A 25,759-nucleotide genomic window follows, 5' to 3' on the forward strand; every position below is an offset into this window, starting at 1 on the left:
TGAAAACTAACAGCATTTCCGGTTTTATTTCTTGTTCAGATGACAGCAGGAAATTGTGAAAACAGGCGTGACTAGCAAGCCTCCCCTCAGGGAGAGGGCAGCAGGCGCCGGCGGGCCTGGGGACGGGGCAGGCGGTGGCAGCTGCAGCTTGGGGTGGCGGGGGTGGCGGGGGCTGGGCCGCCTTCTTGGTTTCAGCGCGACAGAAAGGTGCAGGCTTCCAGAAGGGCTGTGGGAGAGAAAGGAGCAGGAGCTTCAGACGCCGGGTTCTGTTTTACTCAATGTGTCCATTAAGGATAAACTTTCCTCTGCTCTTTCCCCACCACCGTGGGCTGACGCTCCACTCCCACATCCCCACGGCCCAGGAAAACACGCAGCTGCTCTGGCCCTCGCTCCCCTGGCTGACTCCCTGCTCTGGCCTCCCCCCACCCAACTCATCTCTGACACTGACCGTCCCCTAACTTCTGGACTGTGAGCAACTGATGTGTCATCTTTATGCCAGTCTGTTTGCAGTAATGTTCACGGGCTCTTTTGTTCGCCAACGGGTCACTGCGCTGCTAAGGGCCGACGGTTCAGCTGGGACAGACAGGTGCTGCCCTCCGGGGTGTGCAGTCCATGCCAGCGTGAGCTGGCTGCTGGCAAGAATGGCCTGCAGCTGGGTTTCTCCAAGTGCATTTCTAGAAACACCTGCAGCACGACTCCCTGGGACCGCAGCTGGCGGAGAGCCGGCCTTGCCACCCTAGCAGCACAGGTGCATCCGGGAAATCTTTGTTGGGAGAGCTGCTCTGCGCTTCCTGTAGCATCCCCTAACGTATAAGAATCAAAAATACCCCCAGCCATTGCCCTGTGTCCCCTAGAGGGCAAAGTCGCCTGAGCCGAGAGCCACTGATAGAGACTTGTCAGCCGTGCCCCCAATCCTAGACCACCACCTCCTCCATCCAGCGCTCTGCCTCGATGGGGCAGGGGGCAGGTGCCTGGCACAGGGGAGGCCGTGCATACTGGAATCTCAGACTCACCGCCTCGCTAGGGCCTTACAGGGCTCCCGAGACACCCAAATGTTTTTAAAAGACTGAATTACTGTCAGTGTATTTTTTCTGGTTAAAATATTTTTTGAGCATTTGTATTCTCTATAGTTGGCATTTGTGGAAACTGTCTAGAAATCATAACTTGTCCTTTCTTAATGTGTATGTGTCACCCTGGCTGGTGTAGCTCAGTGGATTGAGCACCGGCCTGTGAACCAAAGGGTCACAGGTTCAATTCCCAGTCGGGGCACATGTTTGGGTTGCAGGACAGGTCCCCAGTAGGGGGCACACAAGAAGAAACCATACATTGATGTTTCCCTCTTGCTCTCTCCCTTCCCCTCGGTTTAAAAATAAATAAATAAAATCTTTAAAAAATGTGTGTGTGTCTATATGCACATATGTGTGTATTCATTTATACATAGGTAACACAAGTGTATGTACATGTTTACATGCATGCACCCACATTCCATTTTCTTGAATAAAATTATCAGTTTCTTAAAACTCCATAACAGTCACTATCAGAATTATAAAATCTAGCTTATTATTTGCCACTTTATTTTTTTCTCTCATTCTTTCACCTCATCAATGAGATTGCAACTTCCGGAGGCATTGAGATAACATACTGCCTTAACCTTTTAATGCCCGTCTTCCTCTCTAGTGCCCCTTGGGCCCCCTCCCCCGCCTTGACCCTCCCTGGCTTCTCAGAGAGGCCACCTCCGGGGCACTTACGGGAGGTGGAGCATTGCCTCAGGTTGGCCACGGCAGTGAGGTACTCCCGCCCCAGGTACCGCTCGTACGTCGTTTTGCCCTGGAGTCTGGCCAGACACTCGGTGTTGTCGTTGAACAGGAGGTTCTTGGTTTCAGACTGGAACAAGCAGAACGTGCCTGGACAGTTGCTGCCATTTCTCCCAAACTTGCTCTGTGTCAAAGGGGCCGACAGCAAGTGAGGGACGAAAGGAAGAGGGCAAGTTCATGGATTCAAAAAAGAGGCCAAGGACATTCCCTCCACCCCCAGGATCAACAGTGAGACAAACATGGGCCGAAAGGAGCTGAGTTCTGAAGTTGTCCTACTGCCTTGGCGGAGTGTCCTCCTGCTCCGTGTCCTCCTGCTGCCCCCGCGGCCCAGCCGGCAGACCCACCCTGGTCGGCACCCAGGCCCTCAACCTCTCTGATCTCCCCTCCTGCCATCTCTCCTTCCTTCTTAATCTGTGGCCTCTTTCCTTAGAACTTGTTAGGGGTGACTAAGTGACAGCTGAGGATTTTTGAGACCTGCTCCCAAAGTGGGTCACCAGTGGCATTCCAATCGGCCAGCTCTCCCGGAAAGGCAGTCTGTGTCGGAAACCACCTCTGCCACTGATGAGGCCACTCGGGCAGGTCACGCAGCCTCCCTTGGCCATCGCTCCCCCTCCACGCCCAGAGCGCCCACAGGCTGAGCGGGGACACTGAGCTCCTCCACAGCAGCTGACCTCTCACCAGCCCCAGTGTACTCGCTCCCATGAGGGCCCCATAACCGCTGCTTAATGTGCCTATTGGTGCCATCCCAGGGCCCCTGTCTTTATAGCACACTCAGAGACATGATATTTTAACACAAACTAGAAGTTTCGATAGAGAATCACAGGCTTGAAGGAAATGGTGGGATTTCCTTCACGCCACTTCTCATAGGAGGCCTTAAAGCAACAGAAATTCTGGGTTTGGTTGGTGTCTTTAGGGAGGACAAACATGGCTGCCTCGTCTAGAACATTGGCCAGTCAGCCAAGACTCAGGGAGCGTTGAGAAAGCCACTCTTTCTGGTTGTGGGAGGAAGGCTCAGTGGTCACCCTCATCGGCTCGAAGAACAAAAAAACCAACAAGGAGAATAATCAGGTCGGAGCCAGGTAGTGAGCACAAGTTCAGGGGCATGAGACTCCGGGTGGAGCTTAGGTCAGTCCCAGAGATCCCAGGACAGAAGCCCTCTATCGTCTTCACTGAGACTCTGGGTCCCCCCGCAGTCTGGGTGACACAAATACTGTCACTACCAGCTTCAAGCAGAGGGACTGGAGAGGAAGGCGCGGGATTGGCTGGCTGACCTAGCTGTGTGACTGCCCCAGCTGACAGAAGCCCACGCAGTTGTGACAGGGCAGGAGGCCCTGGTGTCCCACCTGTTGGTCCAGCAGCACCTGCTCCACGTACGGCGCCTTGTCTTTCCGAGACACCACGCCGTGACTCGGGGCTCTGGCCAGGTGGCAGGTCTCGAACTCCGCCACCGGCTTCCGGGTGCCATCCAGGCACAGCAGCTCAAAGTCCTCCAGCTTCAGATCCTTAGCCCACGCTTCGGTGCCCCTTCCTGGGGAGAGAAGAAGGTGGCATCAGGCAAAGGGTCCCTTCTGGGTGTCACCACCCACTGGCCTCTCGAAATGCACGCCCTGGGGTCTCAGTGATGTGAAGGGCAGAGACGAAATCACTGTTCTGCACAGGCTGTGTGAGCTTCAAACACAGTGAATGTCAACACCGTATTCTCACAGCGAGCTAGAACCCGGCCAGAGTGCTCCCACACGCCACGAGGCGGGTGAACCTTGAAAGCGAGACGCTCAAGGAAGGAAGCCAGTCACAGCAGGCCAGGCAGTGCAGGGTTCCATCCCGGCAAAAGGTGCAGAGCAGCCTAATCCGGGAGACAGAAGGCAGGGGAATGGCTGCCGGCTATGGGCGTGGGGAAGTGACTGCCAACAGCTACCGGGTGTCGTTTCTTTTTTTTTTTTCTCTTTCTTTCTGAGTGCCTGTGTTTTCTGCTCAGAGCATTTACAAGGCCGACATCAAGGTGCTGGCCAGGCTGGGTGCTCGTGTGGATGTGGGGTTCCTTTACGCAGGTACGTGAGTGTTCTGGAATGGGGCCGTGGTGGTGGTTGCACTGAAGACCACGGAGCTGCGCACTCTGAACAGGTGGGCTTATGGTACACGGGTCGTGTCTCAACAAAGCCGTTGAATTTTTTACCCTCCATCTGTTACATCTTTTTTCAGTGAGTTCCAGAAAAAAGAACAGCTGGCTTATGTTCAAGGAGAAATCACTTCCTCGTTCCTCTCCCATTCATGCGCTCTCAGCGCGACCAGAGAAAAGAAGGAAATTTTCTGGGTTTCCCCAATACACTTAGTCAATTCCAATGAAGTACAGCTGTAACATCCTACAGAAGTTTAAAACTAAAGTTGACATCTGATCCTGGGAGATCACTTAGGTGAACGGCTCACAAATTCTCAAGGGAATTGCACGCTCGTCTGCGTGCGTGCAGACACCGGTCCACTGTTCAGGCCCCCGCTTCTCTCCTGCCACCTCCCCTCCAGAAAGCACTCCACCCCTTCTGTTGGCTTTGTCCATTTGATATGGAGGTCATTCCAAATTTACACGTCTGGCCTCCATCCCTCCCCCAAAAGATGTGAGGAGGAAGGAGCAGCCATGGCCATCGGTATCTTCGAAGGAGGGAGGCAGAAGTTCCGGCAGTTCTTGCTTAGGGGACAAAATGGCAAGGCCCCTGCTGCCAAGGAGGGGAGGGGAGGCTGAGCGGGACGCCTGAGAGGGGCACAGTGGGGAGTCTTGAATTTGGGCACCATGGTTTCCATCTAGAGATGCCGAGAGAAAGTGATTGTTCAACGTGGGCCAGTAGTTCTTCTTCCATCATCTGCGTCTGCCTGTGAGTCTCGTCCCCGTGTACTCCCAGGAAGCTTCTAGACAGGGACTGGCATGGGGCCCAATGGAGGTTCCCTACTTCCTTTTTAAGAGGGCAATTTTATTTGCGTAAGTTTGATTTTTTTTTGCAATATCATTCATATTCAGTCTCCCACTGGCTGGGGTAGGAGGACATGTGTTTTTGTGGTTGTCTAGACAAAGCCAGGAGACATTTGCTTTAGAGTATCGCTGGGGTATGTGTGTGTGTGAGAGAGAGACAGAGAGAGGGGACTGTTTCAGGATCGATGTGACACTATAGACATCACCATGTCGCATACCAAAGTAAAAACTTTCAAGACTAACTTGAGGGTCTGGAAAACCGTGCGCCCTCTTCCCCACCACGGACATGGCCACGAGGAGGCGCGGTGACACCAAAGACTCTGCACTGAAGGGGACGAGAAACGTCCTCACTCACCATTCGTGTTCTCCAAGACGGTGGCGGCTTTCACAAAGGCCACGTCTCCAGCGTTCTCAGCCAGGCACCTAAAATGTTCCAGAAGACAAACATATGGCCAGGGAAGAGAAACTATTAGAATTTTCATAAATGTTTACAATATGCATTCCAAAATCTGAAACATTGAAGTAAACACGGAAAAGATAAAAGCAAATATTTCCGGACTTTGGGGTTTAAAATAGAAGACTGAGCACATATGCATGCCTTCCCTCCTTCTAAAGCCCCAATAAAATGACATTCATGGGATTTTTTTTTAAAGCTACAAACCCATGAGAGTGAGTGGCGCAAGGAGAGAAAGAGAGAAGATAATAATGACAACGGTAGAAGCCAGAAAGCCAATGGAGGAGCATAATTGGCAGAGCGACAAAGGCTGTAACAGTGCAGAACCCCGGAAAGGCCCGTAACTAGAAGGCTGTTGTTGAAAATGACTGACAACAGGAGGACTGGATCGAGCCTACACGGGTGCCTTTAGGCTTCCTCCTATCCCACGCAGCGCCCCCCTCACCCAGGCGGAGGTTTCTTCCCAGGGAGACTGAACCCGACCACCGCTGAGGACTAGAGAAGCAGCCACAGCTGAGGGCACCGTCCCCACAGGAAATCGAGGAACGGAGTGAAACTCTGCAGCCTGGAAGCTCCAATCATAGCCCCTTACTGCACTATCTCTTTGATAATGTCTATCCTCTTTTTCTGATTTCTCTTTAAACTTTAATTCTTCAATTACAGACTTTCCTAACTCTTTATAGTTTTGTACTATTTGCCCTTCTTTCCCTTCCAGTGTCTGAGGTGTTTACTCAGTTTCATGGTCTCATCACGGTGTCATTTTAAAGAATTTGTACGGTTATTTTTTTACTTCCTAAAAGCTCTTTGGGTCGTCGGGCTGTTCCTTTTCAGACCTTCCTGTTCTTGTTCCGTAGAATGTAGAACGCTGCCCCCCACCTTTCCCCTCTTCAATGATGTTAATTGCAGCATAAATGAAAAAGTTTTATTCTCTCCCTTCTACTGTCCCTGGATCCCCTGCCTGCCGTCGCTTTGGTTTCCACGCCTCTGACATTCCTCCCAAGAGCCGGGGCTCCCCGGCGGCTTGTCCACGTTTAAGAGAGAGGCACCGGCATTGTTAGGTCTGCGTCGGCCGCCACGTCTTGGCGAGAATGGGCCTCACTCTTGGGCAGCCGACGGGTGGCATTTCACTGTGGGGCACCTGTCAACTGTGTACAGAGCATACAGACCCTTCGTACAATGAGGGAAATAGCTTATTAGAACACGTATTCATAGGAGACTAATACTTACATATTTGTAAGAATGTAAGCACTGAATATGACATAATCTTGCTGGGAGCTATAAGGGAGCGAAGTCTGGGGCTATGAGCAGAACGAGGGAACAGAATGAGGGCCTGGAGCTTCTTTTCCCTGAGGGGCAAGTCACCAGCAACAGCTGAGAGTCCAAAATGAAAAGCCGGCCATGGGAGGGCGTTATAAACATGGCGGCGAACGGGACTTCGGGCCCCAGCTTCCGTTTGAACAAAAGGCAAAGCGTGGTGTTTTGATGAGAATGTGACGTGAGTTATTTCAGTGGCAAAGAAGCGGCCGCAAGTTTTCTATTACGTTCAGAATAGAATAAACACTAGCGAATGTGAAAAAATATATAGTATTAGGAAGAATGTCTGCCTGAGAAGTTTCCAAATAATAGAAAAGTAAAAGTCAAAATAAAAGGGCAAAGCATTTTCCCCCAGTATAAATAAGACTGCAGAAGCCTGAGTGTTTCCAGTGAAGTAATGCCTTGCCATGGGTTCAAAAAAAAAAAAGCCCTGGATGCTTCCTTTGGGTTTTTAATCAGACATGTGTCTATTCAATATTTCTGAGTAAAATCATATCACAACTTTTCCATTTGCAAATCCATCGTCCCTGAAAGATAGGTTTGTACATTCACAAAATATTGTTTGAGTCGCTCAGAGTGCGGTACGTGAAAGCTTGTTTTATACCATTTGGCCGCAGGGGAGAAGGCTACTGAATTCCCATTAGAAAGTTCAGAGGCCACAGTTCGACCCACATCGCTCTCCGACACACGGTGCCATCTGGTGGCGAAATATATTCTTGGAGCTTGGAGAAAAGGGTAGGAGAGGATTCTGTCTCCCAAACCCCACCTAACGCAGTTGGTGGCACTGCGGGTCACTGCGAAGCAGCGTCCCAGTGAACGGGGTCACAAAACGTGGGTGGTGGATATTCACTGCCAAGAATTCCGCAAGCCTATGCTTTGGTTATTTTTCACTTCACCCGTGGAGAATAGCACTGCGTTACTGCTTGTCTTCTTTGTCATTTCTAAGGCCAAAACCAAAGAGAAAAATGGAACATGGCACACGATGACAGAGTAGGGGAGAGGATGGTGACCATGGGAAAAAGAAAAATTCTTCCCCATGAAACTGGGTTGTGGGTAGGACTTAAGCTACCGCCTGTTCTATCCGTTTGCCTTGGGGGTGAGGACGTTGCGGCCCACGGAGGTTGGCTTTGCCTCCAGGCATCAGGGAGGAGCCCAGCAGAGCCAAGACCAGACAGCCAGGGCCCGCCTCCACTTGCTGGGGCAGTGAGTGTGGTGGGAGGAGCCCTCATCGAGGGATCCCCGGCTCTGCTGTGACCGGCCAGATCTGGCCCCTTGGAAACGCCGGAGGCACAAGGCCCTGCCCTGCTGGGGCCTGGCCACTGCGCTCACCTGAAAGCCCCACTGTAGCTGTAGTATCTCTCGTTGCTGTTGGGGGCGCACTTGTCCTGGCCCTGCTCATTGCCAACGCACAGGGCGCAGAGGTTGGAGTTCGGGTCCGACCCAGGGGCGCAGCTTTGACTGAAGAATTCACCTGTGCAGGAGGAGCGTGGGGAGTCAGATCTTCCTACCTGAGTAAACGTGCGTGGCCTCTACCTAGCAGGGGACACAGTTTGGTGCAGGTTCCTTCTGTTGCCCAGGACAGAGAGAACACAGTCACCGTCCCAGGCACTGACACACCTCCACGTCACCAGGCAGCTAGGGCGGGACTTAGGCATGGGGTATGGCGGGCAGAGAAGGGCCCCAGATCAGGTTGAGCCCGAAGCCTTGAGGTCCTATTCTCTTTCCATTGCAGGGCAGACTAAGAAGCCGGTTCTGTTCAGTAACAAAAGTCGCATGGAGCAGACAGGGCCTTTTCCCAAATTAGGAAGCCAGCACCAGTGAGGAGCGCAGATCTGGAGCGCCAAGAGGAGAAAAGTACCGCTTAGGCTACTCAGAGACCGCATCCATTCTAAGGGTGCAGAGAAACAGGCTGATAGGCCATCGTTTCACCTCGGAGTGGGGTGCGCCGGGCACGCGCAGCTGTGCGGAGAGCCAGTCTGAGCCTCAGGACGGAGGGCAGCCCTCCCTTCCCGGAGGGCCCCGCCCCCCAGGATGCCCGCCCTCCTCTCTCAGGACTCCTTACCAAAGTTGCAGGAGCCTGTCTGGTTGAAGAGCAGACCTATGGGGATGTTCCAGCCCGCCGTCCTGCCCACGGCGGTGTGGCAGGACTTCGTGCCCCTCAGGGAATTCCAGGTGAGGCCAGCGTTTGATTTCCTGACAACTGCCACAGCCTGATACCCTGGGATGACAGAAGAGTAAGTCTTACTCTCCAGGGGGCCTGCCATATGGACTCCAGGGCACCTGTCTGCACCTCAGGCCAAAGCAGGTCAAGAAGCATCATCAGCAATAACCCCCCCGCCCGATCCCCTCCGCCAGGTTATGCATTGTTAGGTAGACCAGGAGGCATCGATGCTGTCCTCTGTTAAGGTGAGATTAACTTGGGCTGGGAAATGAGACAGTAAGAAAAGCGGATCCTTTAAGTGATTTCTGCGAACTGTCCTTGACCAGCCACACACTGTCCCTGAGTTATAAACCAGCAAATTCACGTTAGGTGTGAGCTACTAAAGCAGCGAACACTGAGCATCTAGTGTGACCCCAATAGAGCACAAATCCCCAGCAGCAACATGCACCGAGCCAGAGCCTTGGCGGCCACCAGGCAAAGGGCTGTCTGGGTGCAGGGGTGTGTCTCCAGGACCGCCCTGTTCAGGGTCCTGCACTATGAGGGGGCCCGTGTGGAGGCTGTCCTCTCCTGCCGGTGCACCTGACCGACTCCCGCTCTGGGCGACAAGGAGCTCTTCCAAAGCTGAGCAAGCCCCAGCTCCGGGGCGCAGAGGGGGCTGGGGCCAGAGCACAGGATTCGCAGGAGGGACAGAAGCTGCCCCAGCCTCGTCATCGCTGCCCATGAGCGAGATCCGGGGCCCTTCGGGAGGTACTCTGAGCCACCTGTCTGCATCCATAGACATGGGGTTGTGGCATCACTCCTCCCACATGGCCGAGATGTGGCCAAGTGTGAAGGTCAATGTAAACATCAATGATGATTATCTGTGAATTATTTGCATCATCAAAAGAACTCTGCTGCATCTCTTTCTGTGAGGTTTTTTAAGTTCCTGCCAGCTCTTCCTCCAGCAACAAGAACTTACCCTTGACCCTGAACATGATTCCAACTCACCTTCCGCTGGTGTATTCACACAATCCAAGTTATTGCCTTCTTTGGATTCTGAAAGAATAAAAACAAGCAAAAGGCCGTGGAACATTCAGCTGTATCAAGAAATCACAAACTTTTACATCTCGACCGTGCAGAGTCAAACACAAAGAAAGCGTCCTGGTGGTCCCAGGCAGCAGACGTGCGTCCCTCAGTTCCCCGGAAGGCAGACACAGGTGTTTGCCTGGGCGCTGTGCACAACACCACCAACCAGAAATCACTCGGTCACCCGTCCACAGGAGTGCGGGTAAAGGGCAGCAGTAGGGCCACACAACTGAATGCTACACAACAAGGCTGGATATTCTACAACTACGCACCACACAGAGGAGCAGCACAAATACAACACTGAGCAAGAGACACGAAACAGCTCGGGTGTGCAGCCCCTCTCCCAGGAAGTTCAAAAACAGGCAGAACTGATCTGTGCCCGTGGAAGCCAGGAGTCATCACCCGTACTGGAGCAAGGGGGCTGGTGACGGGAGGACACAGGGGAACTTGGGACACAGGCTGCATCTGGATCTGGGCACTAGTGCCTGGGGCTGCGACAGTGCGTGGGGTGTCACTGAGTCGGACACTTGCGTGCCTTTTCTGTACATATGTTATACCTTACTTAAAGCTTTTCAAAAACTAAGAAGAGAGGCCACTGTGCTCACAGCCACCACCGCACCGCCAAGTTCCAGCTGAAGGAAAGGGGACGTATGGGAAGAGGGCTCTATGCCAGAGATTTTCAACTTTTTCATCTCGTGGCACACATAAACTAATGATTAAAATTCTGCACCCACCCTCCGCTTGAGGGGTGCAGAAAGCTCTTCATCACAGGCCCATTACCACGGCACTCAGAGAAATTAGACATTTTCATAAGTCCACTGAGCGTCTGATTCGAAAAGTTCCCCCCGGCACCTGGTGCGGGAAATCGCTCAGGACTTCAAAACAGGTCTGGACTTCTGGAGTGCAGCTGCTACTGGTGCCTTGCAGGGGGCAAGTGGGGTGCCTTGTTGAAGATACCAACCTCTGTGCTGTTGAAAGACATCCAGCTAGTAAGCCCCTATGTGGAGCACGTGCTTAAGAATCCACTGTGACAGGAAACATTTCATTCTTTAAAAAAAAAGTCTCTCCTTCCTGTGGTTGGTAGCTCTGCGTGTTAGAGATTCTGTTCCCATGGGGCCTTAAGGTGCCTAAGTGCAACACACCAAGTGGGGAACAGGGGCCGAAATCGGGTAGTGGCAGTCTTCCGTTTTCACTCGTGTGTGAATGTTTTACATGTGCAGCGACATGAAGCATTCGTGCAAGTCAAAATGCTTCGGTGAACACGTTTCTGCACTTCAACTTTATAACAATTGTCAATAAACTTGTCACTCTGTTGCGGACAATGCCAGCATTTGCATTTAAAAAAATAAAAAACAAGTGAATTTCTTGTTGATGGCAGCTAAATGGTGATTGTAGCATTTTTATCATACCGCAGATTCCATCCACTTACTACTACACTTTTCTGCATTGCCCTACACACAAGGATGTTTCTTTAGTGTCATCTGTCCTCTGTGCTGTCCCTGTCAGTTGCCATTAAAATACATTAAACTATAAAACACAGTGAAGGAGAGGAAGCCGCTGTGTGCTTCGTCAGGTGACACAGCCTCTTGTTTACTCTTCCCGACTCTCCCATTTGAGCCTCTCCCATTTGAGAGTATCCATCCTTCTCAATGTCTCCCCACCCCCCAGACCTGCCACGGGGGGGGGGACTCCTCCACAGCCCCACCCCATGGCCCAGGTGGAGGCAACCAGGGAGGACACTCCCCCCCCCGCCACTTACTTTGGCTCTCTGCCAGCACGGGCACCAGACCACATTTGCCGGCGATGTAGACAAATCCTCCATCCAAACTCATGGCATCAGCCTCTCCTTTCTGCAAAGACAGAACGAGTCTCGGCATCACAGTGAGGCTGTCTCGTGTCCCGCCTGTCTCGACAGCTCTCTAGGAGAATGACCTTTTGTCAGCTGTCCCACTGAAGCAGCAGAGAGCGTTTGAACTGACACCCGAAGGACACACCACGTGCGCTGTCAGCCCTCAGCCAGCCCATGTGCTTTTAATGCCGTCACTTCCATTGGAAAGACCCGACCAGGGCCGCAAGAGCCCTCGTCCCCTGAACGGAGCCCTTCCTGACCTCTGCTCGTGCACGTGGGACCCCCTCCTGGGCAGGCCTCCCGCGCTCAGGGCACAGATGGGACCAGCTGGCTACACTCGGAGAACTATGCAAAAGTTGGTTGACAAAGAAGCAGGACTTTCTGATTACACCGGCTCACCGTCAGGATGAATGAGCCCATGCTCCAGCCTGGGAACATGGGTCCATCGAGATCCCAGACTCTTTCTTTGGCCCAGTCACATGTTTTTACAAAGGTGCTAAAAGTGACTGGAGACGTGCCTTGAGATTTCTAGTCGAGGATACACATCACAGGGCTATCCATAATGACAGATGAAGGGGACAAAAGGAACAGGGTCACAACCAGCCACGTCTTCATAAAAGGTACCCTGAAGTGGTTGTTTCAAAAGTGTTTTCAGAGACTCTGTATTCACGTGGGGAAATGGCCACGATACACTGTTAAGTGAAAAGAACTCAAAACCCACTTCACGGGTGGTGGGAGCCAGTGCCGTGGCCAGCCTGTGCACCGATGCCCCCGGAAATCCTGGGTGGGTCACTGCCCAGACTTCCGCTCTGGTGTCTCTGTGTGTGCAGTCACACCTGGTGTCTACTACTTGTTTTACGCCGTAGTTTTCTATAGTTTCCGAATTAGCTGCAGTCGTTGTGAGCTGACTTACAATCAGAGGGGCAGCAACCCCACAAGAAATGGCTCTCTAACAGGAAGCTGTGCCTGCAGGCACACTGTGCGCCACCCCAGGGAGCCCTTCCTGGGGCCCACCCTCCCTAACCCCCCGAAAGTGCCCCTTCAGTGCCCAGTCGCTGCTAAGCAGAAGCCCGAGATTCTCAGCAGATGCCCACGACCTGGGGTCTTGCGCGGAGCCCGAGGCCCCACCTGCACCCAACACAGGCTCCCCCGAGGGTGGGCCCCTACCAGGACCAGGACGATGCAGTCCTCGGCGTCTGCGGCTGTCGCGCACGTCACCGTCCCGTTGCTGTGGCTGCTCCACTGCTGGCACTTGCGCTGCTCCGCGGGGCCCACCGCGCACCACACGACCTGGGCCCGCCGGGCTTCCACCTGCGCGGCAGCTACGCGGGGACACTGAGGTCAGCAGGGGGCTGTGCCCTGCCCCGGAGACCCCGACACCCAGCTCTGCTCACCTCCCTGGGGCCCCAGCTCCACCCTGCGCCCCCTTCCTGCCTGACCTCCTCTGCTTCCTGCCAAAAGAGTCTTCTGCACCCGACCACCCTCCCTCCACCATCAGCGCCCAGCACCTTCCTCAGGCAGGGTCGCCCCCTTTGTTTCTGAACCCTGTTCTTCTCCTGGTTTCTAATCCACCCATCCATCCTCAGTAGGACGACTGGCCTAATATCTCAGTCCCGCAGGACGAAAGCTCCAGAACGTGGAGGCAGCAACAGCCCCCAAAAGTCAAGTCCAGATCCGACCTCCCCGAGAGCTGGCAGTCACCACCAGCAACTACGGTGCAGCCTCTGGGTTCACCAGACTCCACCCTAAGCCCCCCGAAGGGGAGGGACCACGGCTGTGCGGGCCCACTGTGGCACCTGAGTCACAGCCGGGGCCCAGGCACAGGGCAGTGTGCCTCCAGGCCTCTGGCCTCACCCCAAGAGGGGCCCCCGCTCTCTTGGCTCCTGCTCATATTTCTCACTTCGTAGGAGGAAGATTGATTTTTCAGTCAGGGCTGGGGAGCCTGAGGTTTATGAGGACAGGTGGTGGCATTAACCATGTGGCTGACACATGCGTGTGGAGACTCTCCCACATGTTACAGTGTCTTTACTTGGTCAACAGAAGGCACCTGCATCCAACACAACCCTGGCAAAGATGTCCAGTGGCTGTGACTTGGGTAGTGACCACTAGGGGGCAGTGGGTGTGCCGAGCTCTCCCCAGGGGACTCAGCCACAGCTCACCACCCTACCGCCAGCACCCTCACTCACATTCCTTCAGATTCTTGATGACCGTGAGGTAGCTGGAACCGAGGTACAACCCAGAGTCTACCTTCGAGGGGATCCTCAAAAACCCGAGGGCATTGTCTTTGAAAAGCAGGTCCTTCTGCCCAGGAGGGGAGCTGAAGAGCTGGAACCTCCTGGACTTGCCTTTTCCAAACTTTTCCTAATGAAGGAAAACAAGAATCGAGAATCGAGGATGTGAGTGCTAAAGAAGGAAATGCACGCGCGTGTGCGCACACACACACACACACACAACACTAAAAGAGAGTGTCTGGAAGGCAGGGGTGATTCTGAGAGCGGAACCTTGGCTGACTTCCTCCCGTGAGGGACTCGGGCCATTTCTGCCACACAGCTCAGTGCTGGCTCAGTCTGCAGAGTGTCCCCGGGTTCGAGCCCCTTGGAGCCCCCAGAAAGTGGTCCTCCTTGCTCCTCTCCACCCACGAGACGCTATCTGTCAGTAACGCCAGAGGGCTTCACAGTGCCTGCTGTCCAGAGGACCCTCCTAGGCAAGCGGTCCCCTGAATTTGGACACTGCTGTGTGGGCGGCCAGGGCGGGGCCAGGGGGGCGGGTACAGCTCTGCGTCTGCGTGGCAGGGAGCTGGGGGAGAGAGGAAGCTCCAGCAGCAACCCGAGCAGGCTGGAGGAATGGGGGTGTGGGCACCTGCGCCTTGCTGAGAAGCCTCCAGATTTCATTCTCCTTGCCACCCACACTCCGGGCCATGACTGCGTGAGAAGGCACCCGGGCCAGGTGGCACTGCTTGAACTCATCCACCGGCTTTCGGGTGTTGTCTGGGCAGAGCAGCTCGTACTGGTCTCTCTCGGTCTTGTTTGGCAGGTTCTCTGGGGGAGGGAGAGGGAAGGGGTTGGGGGACCCAGACAAGCCTGCTCCAGGCAGCAGCCCTGAGCTAAAGATTCCCACCACCACCCAAAGAACTTGAGCTCAAGGAGATGTCTTGCCCAGTTGACAAAACGGGGGTGTCAGAAAGAAAGACACCCATTTTTCCAGAACACTCAGAAAGGTAAAGATAGGGCTCAGAAAGCCTTGGGGCCCCGCCCAGCGATGCCGTGGCTGGATTATATGGGCTGCCCTGGTGCTGGTGGGCCAAGGAACGTCCGTCTGACCCCACCTGTTTCCATGGCAACCCCACCTAGAAAAGCACCTCGTGATGGAGACAAACCCAGGGACCAGCTGGGGGTGCTGCCTTAGCCACATCTCTAGAAAGAATAAAAATAGATAGAATGCAGTAGGCCTGTCCCTGAGCGTGCCCAGCTACTGTGCTCCAGTGTGCAGTGTGTGGCCCATGGGGACATTCCCCAGCAAGACATAAAGAGGACACAGGTAAAGGCATGAGTCACGGAGCTGTCTGCGGGGAAGGGAAGAACAGGGTGACCCGGGCCATCCCAAGAATGGTGGGTAAGTAAACTCTGGTGGACACGTTCTGTGGAGTGTCCCTCTGTGGTCAGAGCCACCAAACTGGACATGTGTACAGGAGCGCAGAGAAACCTCCAAAAGGAAATGCTGGGTGGAAAACCTGGGCGGAGCACGGTCGCCAACGCTCAGGCCTGAGGTTCCTCATGCCCAGTGAAACTTCCTCGAGCTCAGAGCCCAGGAGCCCAGCCCCACACAGGCATTTACAAGACCACACACATCTCGAGGACAGGCGTCCAGAACCCCGGCACGGTGTCTGCGAGGGGGAGGGGAAGGCAGCGCCGCACCCTGTATGGAGCCTACACACACAGTGTGCCAGGAATCTAATTAGCTCGATAGGCAGGACTATGATCAAATAAAGTGAAAGGAGGCTGTCCTGTAGCTCTTCTCTCTGCTCTTACCAAACACTGTACTGTCCTTGACAAAAGCCACATCTCCAGCCCCGTCCTGCAGACACCTGTGAATGAAGACACAGGGGCGTCAGCCCAGAGCAGCCTCCCCAGGGAACAGGGGCTTGTCTCCTGTGGGCATCTGCTTCTTGCGGTGCAGGGCCCAGAGGCTTAGGGACGGCCTGACGGGGCAGGCGGCAGGGGCCACCTCTGGTGGGTTCTGAGGAGGAAGGGCTCTGCAGCTGGCCAGAGGACTTCACCTTTTGCTTTGAGAGCTGAGAGGGCAAAACTTTCTCTTTCTGTGTAAAAGAGAGTTTTGGAGCCTCTGCACCAGAAGACAAAGTCTCTATATCCTTGGCCACGTGGTTCCTTCCTCCAGGACTAAGTGGGCAAATGTGCCCTGGCTGGCAGAGAGGCGGGGAGGCCCCCGTCTGCAAAACTGCCTAGCCCAGGAGGCAGGTGGGCACCAGGGGAGCAGCGTCAGCCTCCACATGGCGGCAGAGAGGGCACAGGTTCATCACTCATGCAGGGCTTGCTGTCACCAGCTCAGGGAGGAGGCTCACGTATGACAGACCAATGTCAGCACAGACTCCCTGCCCCCTGCCCAGCCAGGAGCCTGGGACTGGCTCTCTTGTGACAAGGCTCCTTCAGCCCATCTGTGTGGTTAGGGAGAGATCAGAGTCAACAGGCAGAACCAGGACCACACAGGGCAACACCAGACTCGGGGTCCTCTGGAGAGACAGAGGGGGCCATTGCTGCTGGAGTATAGGTGAGGGGACACGCCCCGGGCAGAGTCGGCACCCTCCTGCTGCACAGGGTCTCTGTCTGCACCGCAGTGGAGGCTGGACCGCCTCGCCAGTCCCTACAAGCAGGCCGAATTCTACTGGGAGCCAGAGAAAAGGTCTCCTGTCTGAGGACATGTGGCACCTGGGTCGCTAGAGAGAAGAGGACCGTCTCACTCACTTGAAGGCGCCGGCGTAGCCTGAGTACGGCTCCTTGGTGGAGCAGGCACACTTATCCTCCCCTGCCCCCGCACACAGGCGACACAGGTTGGGGTACTGTGTGCCATCCGCACAGGGGACACAGCTGGCGGAGAAGAAGTTGGCCACGGCTGTGGGACACAGAGAGACGGACGGAGTGTGAGGCAGCCCTGGCCACAGCCAGCTGCACCTCCCAGTGTGCCCTCCCCTAGGGCCAGGGGCAGGTGGCAGCCCCTTCCTCCACCCCTGCCAGGTGTGTGACCTCTGGGGCAACATTCGGAGCTCAGAGACCAGCTCCCAAGGGCAGCTGGTGCAGTGAGCCCTCCAGGTTAACCTCACCCCCCACCTTGGAGTCACCTGGACATTCACCTGTGTGACTCCTAAGTGGCTGTGTGTGCACCAGAGTGCAAACCCCTGCCTGAGGCCACCCACCATCCCCCCACCAGCTCACCTTCCTGAAGGGGTGCCGGTGGCCCTGTCCAGCCCAGGTACGGACGGAGCGCGCCCACAGGGATGTTCCACCCGGCGGACCGGTTGAGGCCGGTGTGGCAGGACCTCACGCCTTGCAGCTGGTTCAGTTGCAAGTTGCTGCCCCTTTTCACGACGGCCACCGCATAATAGTGCGTCTGCTGTGCTGCAAACGGACAGGGAGAAACGAACGCTCTCAGCCCGGACCCCAGGGAGAAAAACAGACCCTGGTGGGCAGGGGACCCGTGTGCTGCAGGTTCTTCTGGGGCAGACTTGCCTGCGGCCTGCCCTGGTTCCCCAGGGAGCACAGGGTGTCTGCCCGTGGGTCAGCCTCCGCCCCAGTGTGCCCACCAGGGACTCCATGCCGTCAAGTGTGATGCCGCCGAGACCCCGCAGCGGCGCCTCCTCGGCTCTGACTCCACAGAGCCCAGGGCCAAGGCGCAGCCCCCCAGCTCCGGGTGCCCAGGAAGCGCTCACCCTCCTGGGTCCCGTACACTTCCGCTGCCACAGGTCGCAGTCTGTAGGGGTCCTGTCCGGCCTCGTACACCAGACCGCCGTCCAGGGTCACAGCATCTGCCCTGTTCGCCTGAAAGCAGAGAGGCCAGACCCGCTTCAGGAGGAAGGCTCTGTGTGGTGGGAGGGTCTTCTAAAGGGTCAGCTCTGGCCCACGTCCGCTCACACCCCGCGACGGGGGCACGAGCTGAGGGTCCCTCTTTCGCACCAGCCCAGCTGCTTTAGCCCTTGAGGGGGGTGCGCTGACTTGTTCATGTGCCTGCCCCCCTGTGCAGGGAGGGGCAATAGCAGGCTTATCCTGGGAGTGTGTGAGACACAGTTTATTCCTGTATTATGTTGGCTGTTCATTGAGTGACTTTCCGTCTGGACAACTGTAAGCCTACCTTTGCCCACCTGTGTCATTCTGCTGAACACACCCCTCCCCAGGGGCTTATGTTTCAAGTTTACGTCCTGGGCACTTTCTCCCCAGCTTTTGCTGTATAGTCACTTCACGTTCTTTTTTACTGAAGAAGAAATACGATATTATTTATTATTTATTAAGATACCTTGGAATCCTAACAACCCATGTTTATCCTCTTTGGTTTATTACTTCTCGTGTGCGCACGTATTTCTTGTATCTGCAATCTGTCGGAGGTAATATTTTGTCGACTGCTTTGTTCATCTAAAACCACCCATTTTCCTACTTCTGTGGAGCCTTTACGGATTTTACTGACTTTGTACTGTTTTATTATACTGTGGTGGTTCCATAATTTATTAAACAATTCCCCCACATGTCCCGCACTTGGGAAACTTCTGACACGTTAACGGTCAAAACAGCGCTTGCAGGAAAAGCCCTGTCCTGGTGGCTGGCTTTTCTTCCTTTCTGATGACCTGTCGCCACGTGACGGGCACCTGAGGGCGAAGTCACACAGGCAAGGAGCCCGTTTATCTTCCCGGCTCTGGTGGCTGCTGCCAGGCCGCTCTCCAGCAGATTCCTGCTGCCGGCTTCGGATGCCACAGAATCACCGCAGGACAGGTTTGCATCTCGGGACATTATTACTTTAGAAAATGCAAGTGCTGCCCTGACCGGTGTGGCTCGGTGGGCTGAGCATCGTCCGGCAAGGGGAGGGGTCGTGGGTTCAGTTCCCAGTCAGGGCACCTGCCGGGTTGCGGGTTTGGTCCCCAGTCGGGGCGTGTGCGAGAGGCAACCAAGTAATGTTCCTCTCACATCGATGTTTCTCTCCCTCTCTCTCTCCCTCCCTTCTCCTCTCTCTAAAAATAAATATTTTTTAAAAGAAAGAAAATGCAAGTGCTAACAAATTGCTTGGGTTTCTTTTTCATCGATTATCAAGGAAAATGTTGTGTAAGTATCTTTATTAATTATGAATTCCGCTTGTGAGTACTCCATTCATATCATTTTTCTCGTGTGACCCCACGTTTCTTACCTGTTTGAATTCGTTCTTTCTGGAACGTGAATTGTGATTGCCTGTCAGGGCTGGTGCGTGGTCACTCTGATGCTTTCTACAGTCTTTGTATCAATGTTTCTACTGGCTATGAACCAATACTTCCATGGGTTAAAATCTGTCCGCTTACTTCATCGTTTAGTTTATTGCTTAAAAGCGAAGAGCTGTCTCTTTCTGCTTTAGTGCCGCTAGTGAATCAGTTCTCCAGTTTTTCAATAATGCACGTTTTCTTTTTAATCCTTTAATCTATCCCGACTTTAGTTTGGTATATGGTATGTAAAATTGATTTCAAGTCAGACGCTGGTGGAAAAGGCAGATTTTGTGACCTCATTCACAGGCATTTGGGTCGAACAGGTCAGAACAGAGCTGGGGGATCAGCACTGTAAACCAGCAAGGGAGGCTGGGGCTGTGTGTCCACGGGCCATAGCTACAAAGTTATATCCTAAAATGTTGCTCAAACTGGATTCTTTCCCCTGAGTACTGGTTCTAATAACCTGGTTTTTCTTGAAGACTTTTACACAATTACCCATCCTGTGCTGGAGTCCAGTACACATGACCATGGCACACAGGACATACGTGTGGGGCGAGTCAGCAAAAATGATTTCAGTAGGTCTCACGTCCCAGCAAACAAACGGAATCTGAAGTCATCCAAAAGTCACGATTCTCTGTTCTGTCTCTGGAATGTCTAGGACACATGTCTTTCCTGTGTCCCATGTCCCGTGTCTCATGTCCCCAACACGATGTGGTGGCCGTGACCGGCTGAGCTCACTGCTCTCTGGGCTTAGAGGTCACGGCCTCCTGGAGGTGTTACCGTGCAGGGTGACCTTGACGTTTGCCAGTGTTACACGTTCATCTGGTATAACTGCTGCTGTGTCCTTTCTGCACGGTCGTTGCCAACAATTCATGTTGGGGTCCCAGTCCCCCCTCACACATGGTCTCCCTGCTTCTGAATGTTAATTTCTGCATGCCAAAGAGCCTCCTGTCTCATGAGCGGGGACTGTCCCCAACTGACAAGCACCCGGAAGAAAAGCAGAGGGAGGAGGGGAACGCGGATTTTTTAAAATTTCATTCCATGCCTTTCCCTTCCCCTCTCTTCACTTCCCTTCCACTCCATTTAGTTGCCCAACACATGGTGCTGACTTACCGCGATGGCCTGGATACACTCAAGGTAGGAGTTTCTTCTTACACAGGAGACAGAGGGGCCACGCACTTGTCTTAGACTCTGCTGCAGTCTGGAGCACTTCGTCGCCTCTGCTCGAGATATGGCGCACCACCGAACGCCTCTCCTGAGGGTGGCCAGACTCGGTCCTGGGAGAAAGGCCAAGGAGTGAGGCTTCTCCCTCTGCTCGGGAGAGAGACCGCCTAACCCTCAGGGGGCACTTTCCAGACCCCTTCCTCTCTCTCTGCTCCTCCCCTTCCCTCTCCAGCCTGCGGCTAAGCCAGGCCTCTCCCCCTGTCCTGGCCAGAGGACCACGGTTCTCAGTACATTAGAGGAGGCATTCAGAACCTCTGGGTTCTTTTCCTTCCTGGGACTAGAAAAATGATGATGATCCCTTGCACCAGTTTATGGAGTTCTTCCACCTGCCTTGTCCCACTTGAACTTGGGAGGTCAGCAGGAAAGGGATTATTGCTCCTCGTGGAAACTGGCTCTTGAGGGGGCTGAGTGGCTGGCTGCTGGGCAGTGGCAAAGTCCAGCCTAAAATCCACCCCCCTGGATGGTTGCGTCTACAAGCATCTCCCCAGGGGATGCCCAGGGAACTGAGGAAAACACACCTGACTCCTCGTCAGGGGCCGCAGTAAGTGGTGTAGCAAGCGGGTCAGTGCACCTGAGTCACGACCGCTCACCTCTGTATCAGAAAGACAGATCCCCCCGCCAAGCCCAGCTTTGTTGCTGGAATCTACGCAGTTCGCGTGAGGGCGGAACCAGATTGGCCCGGAGCTCTTAAAAACCGCCTGGATGCCTGGTAAATGGCATCTATGAAGAATCTATAGTGGACATTGTATTAAAATGGTGACGAATAAATGCCCTACCCCCTAATACCAGGAACAATACAAAAGTGTCCACTCTCACTTCTTCTTTTCAACACAGTACCGGAGGTCCTCGCCACAACAATAAGGCAAGGGAAAGAAAACCCAGGCAAGAAAAGAAGTAAAATGGTCTTTCTTTGTAGATGCCATGATCCTCTGCGTAGAGAATCCTAAGGAGTCCCCAAGACTATCAGAAGTAATAAGTTCAACAGGGTCACGGGGCACAGTTTTAATTATATTTTTGCTACAAACAGTTTTCATGATCCAAAAAGAAAATTAAAAATATAATTCTATTCATAGTAGTATCAAAAAGAATAATGTCCAGAACAGTATTTAACAGAAAAATGCAAGGCTTATACAAAGAAAATTATAAAGCGTGGCCAAAGGAAATATTTATCTAAATAAATGGGGAGACATTTATATTCATGCTTGTTAAGATTCAATATTGTTAAGATGGTAATCCTCCCTAAATTGATATAAACATTCAACACACTCCCTATCAAAATTCCAGCAGGCCTTTTCATATTTTGCAGAAACTGATAAACAGGTTATAAAATTTATGTAGAATAAATAAATAAATTTATAGCAAATAGCCCCAAATTTATATAATTTATAATTAATATTTATATAACATATATAGGAAAGCCATAAAACAATTTGGACAAAGAGCAAAAGTTAGAGGAATTTTACTTCTTCATTTTAAAACATACTATAAAGCTACAACTATCAAAACAGTTTGGTTTTGTCCCTGGCTGGTGTAGCTCAGTGGATTGAGCACGGGCCTGCAAACCAGACGATCGCAGTTCAATTCCCAGTCAGGGCACATGCCTGGGTTGCAGGCCAGTTCCCGGCAGGGGACACACCGGAGGCAACCATACATTGATATTTCTCTCCTTCTCTCCTTCCTTTCCCCTCTAAAGATAAATAAATAAAATCTTTTAAAAAAACAGTTTGGTTTTAGCATTAAGATAGACACATATCATTCAATGAGAGAGATTTAAGAGTCCAGAAGTAGATTCTTTTGTGTACAGTCAACTGATTTTTTCCAAAGGTACTAAGGAAAATAGCAGAAAGGGCAGTCCGTTAACAAAGGGCGCTCACACAATAGATGCCCACACACAAAAAGATGACGTCAGAGCCCCACCTCACACCATCCACAAAAACTAACTCAAAAGTGGATCACAGAATTCACCATAAGCGATGAAACAAACTTTTAGAAGAAAACACAAAAGAAAAACTTTGCCGCCTTGGGTTAGGCAAAGATTAATTATCATGGAACCAAAAGCACAGTCCATCAATTAAAAAATCAGTAAATGACCCCTAGCTGGTATAGCTCAGTGGATTGAGCACGGGCCTGTGAACCACTGGATTGCAGTACGATTCCCAGTCAGGGCACATGCCTGAGTTGCAGGCCAGTTCCCAGCAGGAGGCACATGAGAGGCAACCATACACTGATATTTCTCTCCCTCTCTCCTTCCCTGTCCCCCTAAAGGTAAATAATAAAATCTTTAAAAAAATAGTAAATGAGACCTATCCAAATTAAAAATATTGTGCTTCAAAAGACAGCAAAGAAAATAAAAACAATGTTCAACAGGATGGGAGAAGATATTTACAAAGACCTCTTGAGAACTCAATGATAGGAAGACAAACAACCCAATCAAGAGTGGGCAGAAGAGAGAAACAGACTTTTCTCCAAAGAAGACACATGAATGGCTGCCAAGCACATGAAAAGATGCTCAACATTTTTAGTCACTAGGAAAATGCAAATTAAAAGCGCAATGAGATCATCAAGTCACAACCATTGGAATGGTTACCACAAAAACAGAGAATGACAGCCGCTGGCGACAATGGGGAGAACGGGGACCCCTCACAAGCTGCTGAGAATGTAAAGCGGTCTGCACTCTGGGAGAGCGGCAAACAGAGTTACGGCATGGCCCAGCAGTCCCATTCTAGACGTCTAGAAGTAAGGGCGTGTGTCCACGTAACGACTCCTGCGTGAATGTTCATGGCAGCATTATTCAGAACAGAAGCAGAAACAGCCTGGATGTCCACCGACTGGTGAACGGCACACCCTTCCCACGGGTCAGCCTTCGGAGATGAAAAGGAAGGAACGGCTGATGTGCACCGTGACATCAGTGAGCCTCATTCATGCTCCAGACACAGGAGAGCACGCGTGGTGTGACTCCCCTCGTGTGAAATGTCCATAGAGGCCAATTTACAGACAGGGAAAGTAGAGGAGGGGGTGCGGGGGGGCTGGGGAGAGGAGGGAGTGTAAATGGTCATGAGGAATGGCAGCAAGGGGATGGAAATGTGCCAAAGCTGATGGACTGGGACCCTCACATCCCTTGGAAAAACTGCTAACGGTCACTGAAACGGGTGAATTTTGTGAACTGTAAAACGTACACCAGCAAAGCTGTCACAAACAAAACACAAAAACTCTTGGTCTCCTAAACCCCCTTCCCCTTGGCACCTGCTTTGGGCTGGCGCTCTCAGCCCTTGCCTCCTCCGTTCATGGGCCGCCCCCTGCTCCGTCAGCCCCAAGGTGTCAGAGGCAGGCTGGGAGGGTGGGGCAGGGAGACCTGTGGCCCCCAGGACTGGGGAGGGTGAGGGGCCAAGATGGCCACAGACACAGGTGCAAACGGAAGCAGCTCTGAGCCAGAACCCTGGCCCCTGGCCCAGGACCACCACCCCGCCTCTCAGCCCCTCCCAGGTGGCCGCACCCTGTGCTGTGCACCCAGCAGGCCACAGGTCAGGGAGCAGAAGGAAGTCCGTCCTGGCCTGGCCAGCTCCTGCCTTAGAGAAGAGAGGGATGACCAGCACCCGCAGAGAGGGACGTGGAGAAGGGGACCAGAAGGAAGGGACAGACAGGGATGGCACTGTACTCCCTGTTTGGGGGCATACGCTCAGGGCTGCTCTCTAACAACCCCCTTCCAGCAGACAGGACGGGGTGTACCGGGCTGCAGCGGACCTGGGCAGGGGATGGGGGGAGGATTTCACCCTGACCCTGGGGCTCACTGCCCAAGTGCTGGTGGTCACAGTCCTTCCTGGGACCCCAGAGGACTCCCTGTGCTCTGACACTTAGATCACCAACATCCGTGGTTGGTGAGTGCCCTTGGGGCACCCCAGAAACTACTTCAGATGTTTGGGTACAGAGCTAACCATTGTTGGGTCCCTTCTAGTCTGGGCACATTTGAAACCAGAAATCGATTTCCCTCCCCCTCGGAGAAAGGGGTCTCGCCAGGAGGTCTGCACCACCACCCTGCCCCTCTCTGGTGGGAGGCGGGAGGGGGGGCACCTGTGCCTGCCCCAGAGCAGGGGCCGCTGTGCTGCCGCCCACGCAGCTGCGAGGGGGGGCGTTTGGACCATTCTTTCCAGTGAGGGAACCAGCTCAGAGAGGCTCTGTCTGGCCCAGGCTGGCACAGCCCTCGGGGCAGCTGGGGTCTTGAGTCCCAGGTCTGCTGTGTGTCGTGGGCAAGTCACTCTCCTGCTCTGAGTCTCATTGCCTCCCACATAAGCGGCGTGTAACAGCACCATGGGTGCCAGAGGTCCTCCCCCCCCCCCCAGCCCCGGACGAAGTGGGACAGGGTCCTCGGAGGCCCTTTGTGACTCTCAGAGACCCTGGGGCTCCCTCCAACCTCTCCCCAGGTGGGAGGGCTTGCGCCCAGGTGACTGCAGGCACTTCGAGCCAACCCAACCCGGCAGGGCCCAGGGACCAGGACGCTCACTCGGTGGGGCGCACCCCCAGGTACCCGCACTCACCAAGGGCCAGGAGGGACAGCAGTGCAACGAAGAGGAGCTTCATGTCCCTCCTCTTCATGTCTGAGGTTGAGAGGAGACTCTGCCCAGGGGAGGCTCTGCCACCTGAGTCTGCTCTGCTTCCCTTTATCTAGGTCTTGCTGACCTCACTGGGTTGGCCCCGCCCTGTGGCCCAACAGGCGCCCCTGTCGCCCCCTTCCCCCATCCTTCTCCTGGAGGCTAAAGATCCCTGGGTGAGGTGGGGGGAGTGGGGGAGGAAAGGTGCCTGCACAGGGCTTAGCACCTGGAGACAGAGGAAACCCAGCCCACAGCCACCTGGCAAGTCTGCCCAGGGGCTGCCTCCCTTTGAAAAGTTCTTTCCCTCCCATTAGTCTGGAAGCCCCTGGGGAGCTGCAGCCCCCGAATTTTGTCCTCCCCCTGGTCTCAGTGCTGCCTCCAACCTGGGACACAGAGCAGGGGTCCCAAGATGAGTATTTGTGAATCACCCTGACTGTGACCCTGACCTGTCCTTTAGCAGACCGTGACTTAAGTGCCGGGGAGCAGGCTAGGGCAGGTGGGGCCGCCTCCCCTGGCACCGCAGCCAGCCCCGAGCCACACATCAAACCCACGGCCTCACCTGGGGTCGGCAGCACCTGGGGCGCTGCAGAGATGAAGAGTGTAGAACGCGGCTACCCAGAGGCTCACCCGGGCTGTCCACGGGGGTCCCTCCCGGCCCTACCGAGGCCACAATGCAGCACCCAGAAAACAGAGCCACGAGTCACAGAGGGGAAGGTCACCACCCAGGCCCCAGTGGCCATCTCCCTGTCCCCTTTTTGCCAAAAGAAGGATGTTCCACTCCAAGTTTTGCTTGTTTTGTGACAGAATGAGGTAGGAAATGGAACCCCATTTTGATAAATGTCCTATTTAGTCCTCAGTACATTAGCTGACCAGCTCCTTCCGT

The 25,759-nt window shown here is 53.8% G+C and overlaps 1 protein-coding gene across 1 annotated transcript; it reads right to left on the reverse strand.

Annotated features, from left to right (window-relative positions):
- Nucleotides 1-24,940, reverse strand: LTF (lactotransferrin). The gene is made up of 17 exons (XM_037030572.1): nt 24,823-24,940; nt 20,180-20,343; nt 17,558-17,666; nt 17,064-17,246; nt 16,596-16,743; nt 15,645-15,700; nt 14,476-14,654; nt 13,803-13,977; nt 12,784-12,938; nt 11,527-11,617; nt 9,690-9,737; nt 8,604-8,759; nt 7,871-8,012; nt 5,129-5,196; nt 3,158-3,342; nt 1,749-1,938; nt 1-226 (listed from the first exon to the last, which is right to left on the reverse strand). Exons 1-17 carry the CDS (start codon nt 24,878-24,880, stop codon nt 192-194), a joined length of 2,142 nt encoding a protein of 713 aa, XP_036886467.1. The 5' UTR covers nt 24,881-24,940; the 3' UTR covers nt 1-191.
- Between the last annotated feature and the right edge of the window lie 819 nt (nt 24,941-25,759).

The sequence above is a fragment of the Sturnira hondurensis genome, unplaced genomic scaffold, assembly GCF_014824575.4.
Source record: "Sturnira hondurensis isolate 20B ecotype Veracruz unplaced genomic scaffold, ASM1482457v3 Scaffold0020787, whole genome shotgun sequence".
Classification (NCBI taxonomy): Eukaryota; Metazoa; Chordata; class Mammalia; order Chiroptera; family Phyllostomidae; genus Sturnira; species Sturnira hondurensis.

What these genes read in the sequence shown, in the direction of transcription:
- LTF (XM_037030572.1), bottom strand. Translation starts at nt 24,880, where the DNA reads ATGAAGAGGAGGGACATGAAGCTCCTCTTCGTTGCACTGCTGTCCCTC. An exon ending in AGTGTACGGGACCCAGGAGG is followed by an intron (nt 17,247 to 17,557) that starts GTGAGCGCTTCC and finishes GTCCGTTTGCAG; the next exon opens with CACAGCAGACGCACTATTAT. An exon ending in AGCTACAGTGGGGCTTTCAG is followed by an intron (nt 5,197 to 7,870) that starts GTGAGCGCAGTG and finishes GGAACATTTTAG; the next exon opens with GTGCCTGGCTGAGAACGCTG.